The sequence below is a fragment of the Phlebotomus papatasi genome, chromosome 1 (genome assembly GCF_024763615.1).
Source record: "Phlebotomus papatasi isolate M1 chromosome 1, Ppap_2.1, whole genome shotgun sequence".
Classification (NCBI taxonomy): domain Eukaryota; kingdom Metazoa; phylum Arthropoda; class Insecta; order Diptera; family Psychodidae; genus Phlebotomus; species Phlebotomus papatasi.
This window is the reverse complement of record NC_077222.1, coordinates 111,974,529-111,987,373: the sequence shown is the minus strand read 5'-3', so window position 1 is coordinate 111,987,373 and position 12,845 is coordinate 111,974,529. Positions and strand designations below refer to the sequence as shown.

Sequence of the window (12,845 nt, the reverse complement as noted above, 5' to 3'; positions counted from 1 at the left end):
TCACACTATTAATTGCTATCTATATCAAGTATTGTGTAATAGCCCTGTAATGCTTCATATGACATAAACAATGACCCGTAGAAAAAAGGAAATTATTGGAGTAAATTACTTGACTCATTCCTTTAATATGCAAGTAAAGATATATACGTATCTGAGATGAAATTTTAAATTAATGGCATTCTAGATTTAGACTCTTTAGAAATTTAACGACTAAACTTATCTACAATTGATTTATTTCACAATTTATCTTTTATATGGCATTTCAAATAGGTGATGAAGCAATAAAAAAATTTTGCTATATCAGATTTATCGTTTAAAATTATTGCTGTGTTATTATTTTTATGATTTGGAAGCTTTTAAGGTATAAATTGAAGATTGCAACTAGTGCAAAACAGCTTAACAAAATAGCTTCTAAGCAGTATTGAAATTCAAAGATGACTATGCTACATATTTCTCTGATAAAGATTTTCTTGTTTTTCGAGTTTTGCAAATTTCCCAAATTTCTTTTCAGCATTTCTCAAATTTAAGAACCTCTGTATGAGTCACCAAGAATAATTTTAGAACCCAATGATTTATCGCAGAATTGATATAACTATGTCTTTATAAATAAAAATATACTTACAGCGTATTTAAATTGTGAATTGTATTCTCTATCGTTTGCTCGTATTCTACGTTCGTTTTCTGAAAAAGAGAGAAAGGGAGAAAATGAAAGAGGGCAGGTGTTAGAGATTTTGGTTTTTTCGTCTTGAAACTTGAACTATAATTTAGGTGGAGATCATGAATATTTGAGGTGATTGTTGGGGGGTATTTTCGGTGGAGAAGGAATAATTTTTTTTTGTATATACCACTAAAGAGAAATGGTCGAAAGTATGATGACACCAGAGAAGGTCTCTCTGGTGCTGAACGTCCACTGTGTCCGGCCGATTTACTGGATCGTCTAAATACTCCCAGTTTTCCCAGCACCGAAATCACTGACGTCCTTAGACGTCCCGGTGGTGGTGGTCCAGTGGACAGAGTTGACGTGGCACTTGGTGGATTTCGCGTTTCAGCCTCCCGCTCCTCTCTGGACACAATTCGTCCAGCAAACTTGACAACACCCGGTTCAGGTGAATAATTGACATCCGACTCGGAGATATGCCTCATGCTGTCCTCAGCAGCAGCTCCACGGAGTGACGTGAGACTGGAGAGGCTTCCGCAACTCTGAGTCTTCGATTTGCGTCGACCCATTTTGCGAAATTTCTTTTTGCGACACGGCGCCGCCGATTGACACGTCCTCAGGTCATCCTCCTCCGTTGTCGCTTCGCCCCCTCCTCCTGACCTAACCTCTAACACTTCCAGCTCCACCGTATCATCCACAGCCTTCGATGATGAACTCAGCATTCTCTCCACACGAGATTACACCACCCAGAAACTCTTCCCATCACTTTGCACCAAATCCCCACACCTTCATCTTCATCTTTCTCATCAATATCCCAAGCCACACGGGATGTTTTCACAATTTCTCCCAAGACACTCTTTTATATCGTTGGATTTTGCACCATGAGTTTTAGCATTTTTTTTAATATTCTTCCACTCTTCTTTTCACCTTCTATATATATCGTCACTTTCTCTCTGCTTTTGGCATAGAAAATTGCTGGGGTTTTAGTGATTTCATGTCCAACCCCCATGAGAATGAGTGGTTGAATGGCACAGTAAGATTAAAAGTTGGGATGAAAGTGAAAAATGCCCTTGGAAGTCCATGACTAAAGATTTTCTCACATTGTCAAGCAGAAAATTAAGGGAGGTAAAGCTCCTTATATAGAACCAGCACAACGTATACGAAAAAACGTTAATCAAGGGTTGTAAACTATTTTAGGCTGCTCATCAATTAGTTATTATTTTTTCATGGCTCATTAGGGAGGATAATTATTAGACTGAACGTGTGGGATTGAGACCGAGATCATGTAAAATATTCGGACTAACTTAAAATTGAAATATATACTGCTCTATCTGAATTTGAGCAGTATAATCAATTAAATCAGAGACATTATTGATTTTAACTTTCATACCATCAATTTGAGAATGATTTACAATTATCTCAACACGTTTTTAAATTGTGGATGAGAAAGGCATGAAACTCAACTAGATTTTGCTCACTATAAAACTAAATACTAAAACAAAATACTCTACCATTAATAATTTACGCAAATTTTAAAAGTCTTGTTGAACAATGATAAATCAATCAAATCATTTTCATTTCCTAATCAGGATACGCTTAAAAAGTCATATAATTTTCTTTAAGGGAGCTTCAGTTCACTTTTTAGAAAAGATAAAAAAAAAATCCAAAAAAGAGAAACGAAAAGAATCAAGATAGACAAATGATTGCTCTTCTTGAAAAGGATAACGACCTCTAAAAATCTTTTAAGAAATAATAATGTCTTTTGAGGCTTACATGCAAATAAATCAAGTTATTTTTGGCATTTTCCCAAAACCTTAAGAACTTGTGCATTTATTGACAAAATTGTATAAATTTCGACATTTTGGTAAAGTTTGGAACTACATATAACTAACTTTTCTTTATATATAAACTTCATAATATCATTGTAAAATGAGCTGTTGTGTATTAAAGACATCAATTTTTTATGTCATTTTTTCAAATTCGACACCCTATCAAACATACTAAGAGTATTATATTAACGTTAAAATGTGATTTCGCTGCAAAACTTATTGCAAAAATGATTCAAAGATGCAGATCTCTGTTTTCCTCACCTTGGAAACAATTGTTTTCTACAAACAGTATTTTCGCCAGACAATTCTGAAGCCAATAGCGCATTTCTTTTTTTCCAGCCGAACCTCAATACCCAATGAAAGACAGTAAATCCCCAGGAATAGATTAGGTCGCTATACCATCACTGAATAACCATTAGAAGACAATTAATGGAAGTATATTTTATTGATTTTTTTCTCCCTTGATAAATTTCAAGTCCACCTGCGATTTCAGTGTCTCCCTCAATCCATCCGAAAAATACTCATTTGAACTTTCTTCGACCACATATAGCTTCTCATTAATATTTCAGCATCAAGTTGCGTAACCATTTTCACCATACAGCTCAATCTTACAAGAAATTGCACTAAACAACTATATAAAAAAATAAGTATATACATTTTCGTGGCCTCAAAAAATAAATACAAATTATATGCCATAATTTCTTATCTAAGAAATAATGAAATGTTCTCAAGAATTCCTCAACACAATCCAATCATGGTCTGTTTTCTCTTTAATTTATGCCATTTGGAAAGAGAAGCCTAAAATTTTCTATAACTTATTCATTCCACCTTTCGCCCAAATTATTATAAATCTGATAGAGATACCATTTTCATGTAGAATTTTTGGCTTTGTCCTTGGTATGTGGCTGAAAAATTACACCCACTATTAAGTCACATTTCATATCCACTTTTCCTCATGCCTATATCAGAGAACTTATGCTGAACTAGGCTAAACCCTGAACTCTAAAAAGCTCTATCCAAAAGAGTGTATGTCAAAAGGTGTACGAGGACATGAAGTATAGAAACATGGGAAATCGTCACACTTTGTTGTATTTCTCACGTAAATTTTTCAGTGGGAGATTCATCGAAGGCTATTTATTCATCATCCCCCACTTGATTCTTCCTCCTTACGAGCTTCCCATCTATTATATTCACCTGTCCATTCCCCTTTCGCGCATCAGTGGTAAGTGTGTTTTAACTTAGTAGAGATGAGATTCTTAATGTGAGAACCTGCAAATTTGTTAATTTGTTATTATGGGATTGTGTTCTAATCTTTGAAATAAGCGCAAACACTGAAGAATAAAAAGATTAGCTTATATAATGCACTGATAGTTTCAGTTTCTCCACTTCGATTGAGAACAACAATTAAGTGTATACTTCGGGAGAGAAAACCATAAGAAATTAGGAGATAGTCAAGCCAAGAGTGTTGTATTCCAGACACCAAATACATGTAACTAAGACCCCGAGACAAATTTACATATTTGGTCCTTTTTGAGGCACAGTGCGATTTTTTTCTGTATGGCAAAGTGGAAACACTTCAGTCTGAGATGTTTATTTCAACGACTAATAATTATTTTAATGATTTTGATTTTTTATTCTATAGGAAATTGAAGACATATTTCCTTTTTCCTCCACTGTCTCTTCAATGCTTTTCATTTGTCATAGCAATTTTAATAGATGAGATAAATGAGTCTCACCTAAAAGCCTATATACAATAGCACGAAAATCTATCCGTGAAAATGTTCCCCCAACATATATACAACAATTTTCCATGTGAAAGTGTTTTTCCCTCTCTCTCCGTACATAATAAAACCGTCAAGTAAAATCGATAGACAACACGTTCAAACCCGAGAGAGCAACATATACATATATATTTTTATATTCCACCCTTAATTCCTCAATTTCATGTCATCATTTTCTCCTAAATTTTACTTTTATATATATGCTGTGCGAAGCAATTGTATTTGGTGGAACTTTATCACCTATTGATTCCCTTATTTCGCGTGTTTTTTCTGCGTGCATATATCACCTATACAATCCGATGAGCATGTCATACCAGGATATTTATGCAAGAGGAAAATTTACTTCATTCACAGTTCAATAAACTTGTCATGAACGATATTTCGTCCTCTCACTTTCGCATTCCTCCCAAACAGAATATTGAAGGATAGGATTGTATACATATACAAAATTTTGGCTATGGAAATGAGTGACAATCACCCCGGAAAAATTTATTGCAAACCCCAAAGCATTTTTGGGCGTATGCCCATTCATTCGTCCTTGTGCATAACTTTATTATTTGTTTATGTGGGAGGATGAGAATATATCGCATATAATGCGTCTGCCATAGAAACCGTGAAAAATATTGATGTAATCCGCAATAGAAGAAAAAATCTTTCTTACGCCTTGTAGCGAAAATGAAACAGAATGTAGTAAATTCCTCTAAATTGATACGCTATTTTCCTAAAAAATATTTCTTTTTTTCAAATTTATGACAGATAATTCTCTTAACAATTTGACACTAAATTTCTAGTGGATAGCTATGACGTAGCTCAGCCCAGACCTCTTACTTCTAGCCCAAAGAAGAAATGGCACTCAACCCCATTAAATAATATAGATTTGATTGCCTGTTCCAATGGTCAAGTCAATAATTGTGATTGAATTCTCTTCTCACACCCCCCACACCAAACAAAAGAGAATGTTAGGGAAACCCCAGACAGAAGGCCACAGAATTGATTGCCATTACAATTTCCTCAATACTGAGCTAATTGATACGATTTCCACTCAATCTACAGATACATCACATTTAGATTCTAGAAGGAGTTCTTACAAATGAAGAATTAAGAGGAATCGAGGAAACTATGACGACATAAATTAAAGGTGAGACCTCTGCAAAATTTCTCACACTAAGAGGATGGAAAATCGATAGAAAAAATCTTCCAGTAAAGTGTTGCCACTTTCGGTTAAATCTTGCGAAAGGAAAATCTGAAAAAATCTTCAACTATTTTTTCCTCATCATCTCTTACACAAAATCCACTAAAACCCCAATTTTTCATTGATTTCCAAAAGCTTTTCCCTACTATCGCACACCATTTAATTCATAAACACATAATCCAAAATTCGAAAACACTTAGAGTCATATTCTTATTCACTTTAATAAAAAAATGAGTTCATAGAAACTTAAGAAAGAAACTTGAAGAGAAAAACCATCCGAAAAGGAAATTTTTGGTCTGACAGTCCAACTCTTCAGACGAGACACAAGAGCGTACTAAAGAAAAACTGACAAGACTCTCGGTGTCTCTTGGTCTTTTCACTACTGGTGAGATTTTCCAGAAATCCCCTCTTGCCCCTTAAATTTCCAACCCTTCATCCACATCATAGAGTACACGCACACTCAACTTTGGGGATGATTTTGGGGAAAATGGAACTTTCACTGACTCATCGGTTAGATATGGATTTTTTGGGGCATATTCATGCATCTTCTCACTTTCTTCCAAAATGACCATAAAAAAAAACATAATCTTCACAGAAAATTTTAGTTAAACCTATCCCAAAAACCTCTTATCCTTTTTCTTCAATATTAAACAAAATTCCAAAGTAATGTATAACAAAATGTTTAAAAAAAAACATTTCTCTGACCACTCACGTGGTTCTCAACCTCAATCAACTGTCATGGAAGGAAAAGCGCGAAAGAGACAAAGGGATTTCCCAGGTTTTCTTGGAAAGTAAATAAAAGCACCATGCGCCTCCACTAAAAATGCGCAAACTCAAGAAAATGCTCAACTGACCCTCTGAGCTTTCACTCATTCAAATTTCCCGTCAGCAACACAACACACAGCAGGAGCATCATTTTGACTTTTCACTACATGCATGATTTTCTCGATATTTCTTATACAAACCAGATGTTAAATCTACGAACGTAATCAGATTTGATTCGACGATTGTTCTTTTTGGAATCAAAAATTCTAACCATGAACAATACCAATATTTTGTACATCATCATATTTTCCTTAATCCGAGACACTTTCCTCACTATTAAACAGAGAATTTGAAAAATGACCAACCTTTTATCTGACAACCTATTTTAAAATCCTTTAATGTAAATGGGAAACAACATGTATTTGCTAGAGAGGGAAAGTGTCTTCAAAACAGACATTACATATCCACAACAAACCGTGAACAAAGTTCTTGGAAACAAATTTCTTCCCATCAATTATCCTTACAAAGTTTTTCAGCGCTTGAAAACTTAAGAGTATGAGTCTTTTTTCATACGAAGTTAATAAATAATTTCCCTTAGCTGTGAAATAAACAGACACACTAAAAAAATTGTAGAAGAAAGGTGAAATGCTTGTCGAACTTTAAAACTAAAAGGACTAAAAGACATTTATCGGAATATTTTTGGTGTCCCTGACAAAATAAATTCCATTTCAAGAAATACGGCGATATAACATAAAAACAACACTGTTGATTAAAACAGCCAGGTAATTGATGAAATGTAAACCTAGGAAAATGATTAATCCTTTGCAGGAAATTAAATTAAAACTAAATATTTTCGGTAGTGAGGGGAAAGACTAGGACAAAAATTGTTTTCAAAATTTAACTTTTCGGAGGAAGTACTTTAAGGGTCTATTAAGGGATACTTTAAGGGATTATAACTTTTATTGTTTCATCGAGTCTACATGGCGATACACTATTTTGTTAACAATACAAGCTATTGTTAGCAATTAACAAATTGATTCTGTGAATTTATAAAATTGTATCTATAAGTGGAAAACTTTTTTTTTTATATAAAAAATAGATAGATAATTTATTCATCACAATGTTTTAGAAGTACAGATTGAAGATAGTAGATAAAAAGTAGATAAAATTATATCTAAGGTATGAATAATCAATCAAAAAAAAACTGCTTTGTTTCGAAAAATTGACATAATCTGTAGCTCCCCTACTTTTCCCTTAATAGATTAATCTTGCCTTAATTATCTGAGACACACACCTAAGATATTAAACGTGATTAAATTTATTCACTTTCTATGAAATGAAGCAAAAATAAGTAAGTAATATTTAGCGTAAAAATAACATTGACCGGCAAAACCAGAATACGATGATTTAATACATATGCTAAAGTCAAGAATTCAATAAGCGCACACAACTCTTGATGTTTCACTTACTGTTTGATATTTAAAACTTATTATTTTAACAAAAAAATATTCATAGTAATAAGGGTTTTACCAATATTATGAAATTCAACCGGATATTTAAGATAATAGTTTATCGGATATGTACGAAAGGTTAATTTGTATGAAATTTACTACAGGAGAATTATTTGATAATCTGAAACATTTCAAAATGTCATTTGAAAGCAATCAAATTTCAAGGTGATAGTTTCACTAAAATGTTCCAATTTAACCTTCAAAACACAATTGCAAACTGTCTCCAAATCAAACTATTATGAAATATCTGGAAAGGTACAAAAACATTATTTAAAAACTCACATTTTTGGGTCAATTAACTAATCTTCATTTATCTTGTTAATAAAACATAAAACGAGACATGTATAGAGAGCTTCAAATATTTTTTTATATCTAAAATTGATTATATTACTGAAATATAACCAAAATAATTTCACGCTGTAGAAGATTTATTTTTATAATCACAAAGAGTTTATTGGTTTAGCCAAATATGGAAAATACAAAGATACTGACGAAATGATCCGTCAAAAAAAAAAAACAAAAACAATGATATTAAAAATATTTTGACATATTCATTCCCAATTAGTCAACTTCCCCAAGTTTATGTGCTGAGTAAGTAAACCACTGAACTGTGTGGTCTTCAGTAATGATAAATTACACGATGTTTTATTATATACGCCTAATTTTAGTCTATGTAATTAAAAAAACTAACGATTTAACAACTTTTGCTTACAATTCAATGCTTTTAAATAAAGTTATATAAATAGAATATTCTTAATTCTTAGCTAAAAGCTAAATAATTACATCGTCTCCAAATTTTCAGTAATAAAGGTCCTCACGGCCGAATTTTAAAATAAAAACAATTTATAGGAGCTTGACATTTCTGAAATTTATGGAGTTGATATTACCTTTAAGAAATAACCAAAATTGACTTTTTACATTGAAAAACTTAAGTAAAAATAATATTTAAGAATTGAGGAAAAAAATAAGTGTATTCTCATTTTTCCAGTTTTTGGATATTTCATTCATATTCAGTTAAATACGAAAGTTCAGTATAAGAGGGAGAAATAAATAATTAGTACATGACTATTACTAGAATAATTTGTTATAAAAAGATTAAATATCACCGAAAGTTTTAACTAAGTACTTATTAAATAATAGAGTTATTCTATTTTGTATATTTGGCAATTTTTTAATATATTGCAACGCAATCCTGATTACTAAAACTGCATATTCTAATCTGCCTTATAAAAATAATTAAAAAGAGATTCGTAACTGAATACTGTAATTTTCATAATGAGCGCTTATACATGTGAAACAAAATCGTGATGGATAGTAGAGGAGACCGGGGTAGATTTAGCCACGCATGGTATTACACAGTGGGATGTTATAGCTTGTCTTAGAAGGAATATTAAAGAAACCATTATTTATTCTAAAATTACACCTTCTTTCCTATTTATTTAAAGTATTTGTTAGCACCATGCAAACATTTTAATAAAAATTATACGCAATAAAAATTTCATTTATTGTCTAATTCTGCCCCGGTCTCCCCTACTCAACTTTTATCCATGCTTATACCTAAATTAATGGGGATCTCGGTGGCGCAATAGGCAATACCGTTGGCTCTCGGGCGGATCGATCCCCGGCTTGATTCAGTTGTGAGTTCGAGTCCCGCCCGGTGCAAAGATCTGAATGTCTATAAAAAAACATTTTCACTGTGATATAACGTAATAAAAATGCAACGCCTCTTCCCAAAAAAAAAACTCCGGGAACACGGAAGAAGCATCCACACTACGAGGAAGGCGTCCTTGGGCGATCTACGATCAGCAGATTCTTCCATCACGGGATATACGACAACATGATTAAATTGTAACAGACATATCCCGATACGATTAATAATAATAATAATCTAAATTAATATGTCTCATATTAATAAGTAGAAAGAATGCAAAAGTTAAATGAAAATAAATATTTTATTACTGCAATTAAATTACACGTAAATAATTGTGCTTAAGAGAAAAGTAATATTGTTGCTGATTTCTAACTTACTTAAATTGGTGCTTATTTAAGAGCCCCTTTTACAATTATCTCGTGGTCGTCTCGCTTGTTAATTGTACGATGGTTTTGTGCCAGAGAAAGAGCGAAATTAATTAGAAACAGATATTAAGTACATTGTATTTTGTTTCACTCTATGTTTGAGAAATATTCTTGCTTTTTATAGCCTTCTCTCGCCTTTCTTAGCTAATGCTTATAGCATTTCATAATACATTCAGACTCTAGGACGCACTTGAATGAAATTCTTTTCTGCTCTATAGAAAAAGTAACTCCCAAAAAACAAACTTGAAATCGCAAATCCCAAATCATCATCACTTTTGAGTGGTTACACAGAAATTTGTTAAAATAAAATGAATGTGGTAAAAGGGGATATTTTCATCTGGAAACGGATGTTGATATAAAAAAAATAAGAAAAATATTACTCACGTTGCTGAATTGGAGTCTGAACTTTCTTTCCCATGTTGTGTTTGACGCACTCGACTCGGTGGGAACTCAGGTTCTTGTATCTCTTTCGTCAGAATATAGGCACAGAGACACTGAATTTTATCTCCCTTAAAAACAAAGACACTTCTCTATATCAATTATTAAGGAACTATTAGAAATTCTTCGCAATTAACCCCACGGACACAATGATGATCACTCGCAAAAGGCTTACTTTTTTGATAGCAGCAATGCACAAATGATAGTAAAAAAGAAAAATAGATTAACTCAATATTTCACTTTAAGGACACTTAATTAAGACACTTGATTGATCGATTGCGTTCTTCGACAAGCACTTTCACACAAAATCCTTGCACTGAGGTTATTCATGTGATAGTTCCACTGTAGGGACATTTGGAATGCCCTCCAATCAATTGGCCAATTTACAGATGGAATTGATTTGATTGGCCAACCTCAGATTCTCCCTAAACTCCGCTTTGGCATTCAATGGAATGATTGGTGATCCTCGTCTTGTTCTCAATGATCTAGCTGTGATGTTTGTGTGGCAACTCTTGCTCCTCCACAGATGATGTCGACGATCAGGATCAAAGCAATAGGCCAATGGCCAATGCTGGATGGGTGGAATTCTCAGTGGATACAACCACCCTTCCATCAGAGATTCAGAAGTTCGCCCAAAGGCTCCTGCAAGAAAATTTGAAAATCATAATTTAAAAAATTATACACAACTTTGGTATCGAGAGACTTCGCCGAGGACTTCGCCTGTTTTTGAAAATATTTGACAAACTTTTATTTGAAATTTAGAATTAACGATTATCCCTTTAAAGAGTCGAACATTCCTTGACTATAGCCCCAACAGCGTATAAGAATATTAAAACGAACCTTTGAGTCCAAAATTCAAATTTACAATAATTCCAAAAATAACCGATAAACCTATCAATTCTGCTACTTTACATCCACTCAAATTACAATACAAAATAAAAACAAGAAAGCAAGTCAATTGCGTGTGGAATTGCTGAGCAATAGAATTGATTTCAATATAATACAACAAATAAGTTCAATATCAAAATGATTGTTTTCCAGTAATGCTAAGAAAACAAAAAAAATCTAACATTCGTGTCATTTGCTTTAAATTACAAAAACACACAATTTTATTGATTTTAACTGACCACATTGTATTCTATCGATTCGTCTTTTTGCATTACTCAACTGCAAGAACACCTTTAGCGGGGGCTATTTTTTCTATTTTTTTACACACCTCTGAAATACCATGACCATGAAAATTGGGCTGGAATCCCACCCCTTCAATTAAGAATTGCATCAAATTGTCCCACCTGATCGTGTCAGCCCATCGATGGTAGATAAATGCAAAGAATATGCCCAAAGAGTGACTAGTTGTAGCATGTGAAGGTCGTTCGCATGATTTATAATTTACCGGTAAAACATGGAAAAAGTGGTAGTTTAGTGAAAGGGGTGAAAGATTCACTAGAACGCGGGGGCAATAGTGAACTCATTGCTAGATGACAGTGACACCTTTGAGGTGTGTCTTATTCCTTTCTCCTCTCTAACCCATCCTTCTAGCAAAATTACCCACATTGTAATTTTCCACGAAAGTTTCTGGGTGGAATAATAACCAGTGTAATTGGGTACATTTATCCTCTCGGATATGAAGAAAATAGTAGGTAAGATTGTTAAGAATCTCACCTAAAATGCATAAAACCAATGACGAAAGAAAATTCGCGAAATGCTTGAATTCATGAGTTAAAGCACTTAGAATTTCCCTTTTTTTTAAGAAATATAACGTATGTAAAAACTGTTTTTAATTTAGCCTTCAAAGCGGTAACAGATAGACGAAAAAGTGTAGAAAAACAGCAACGTCACCAAAATTCTATCCAAAAATGCTCAATTGAAAAGACAGGATAGTAGAAAATTGATAAATTTATATAATATTACACGTTATTTGAATTCGAGCAATAAAAACTAAAAACTTTAGTCAATCACTAGAAAAATGCTTTTGAAATAAGCATTGTTCACGAAAAAAATTGTGTAACTGCAGAGCAACAAATTGGCTTTTAAACTTGCTGTTTAGAGTGTGAAGAAAATACCTAAAAGACTTTCACAATACTCCTAAAAATTGCACATCGGACATACTAAAATATTTAGTAGAAATTATATTCTTGTGCACACATTTTTTTTAAATATTATTTTATCTATTGGTAGGGTTGCTATTTGAAAACCAGATGGAAATTCTGGCGGGAAAATGAACAACTAAGAAGCAGAGAATGATGCGTAACGCTGCCATTCAACCAAGTTACTGGGCAGTCTTTCACTATTTTTCACACAGCTAAAACATAGTGTCAGACAAATAGCCCGAAATCTAGTTCATGGTCGATCCATTGAAAAGTTGCTTTGGGAGCATTTTGTACCAAATTACATATCAAATGGTGCACAAAATTGCGTTAGAAAATCATGTGAATCATGCCCAGTACAAGAAAACTCGACAGTATATTCCAAAGTCAATTGACTCTCAAACACCCACCTTATTAGATATTCCAGTGCGATAAGACTGTCATTAGTGATAATTGCGGACATAAAGAGTAAATATGTGATGTGCTATCAACATTATCAGTCTTATCT

At 33.2% G+C, this 12,845-nt stretch overlaps 1 protein-coding gene across 14 annotated transcripts in view; it reads right to left on the bottom strand.

Moving 5' to 3' along the window:
- Window positions 1–12,845, bottom strand: part of LOC129798755 (phospholipid-transporting ATPase ID) — a 59,915-nt gene that overhangs the window by 18,617 nt on the left and 28,453 nt on the right. For 5 of the 14 annotated variants that reach the window (XM_055842079.1, XM_055842082.1, XM_055842078.1 and 2 more), the window contains exons 2-3: window positions 10,197–10,892; window positions 623–681 (exon numbers count right to left, since the gene is read on the bottom strand). In XM_055842079.1, coding sequence (XP_055698054.1) covers window positions 623–681; window positions 10,197–10,230 — 93 coding nt within the window. In that variant the 5' untranslated portion in view covers window positions 10,231–10,892. Of the gene's footprint in view, window positions 1–622; window positions 682–845; window positions 1,603–10,196; window positions 10,893–12,845 lie in introns of those variants that run through there. The other 9 variants (XM_055842076.1, XM_055842081.1, XM_055842070.1 and 6 more) reach the window with 5 other exon arrangements.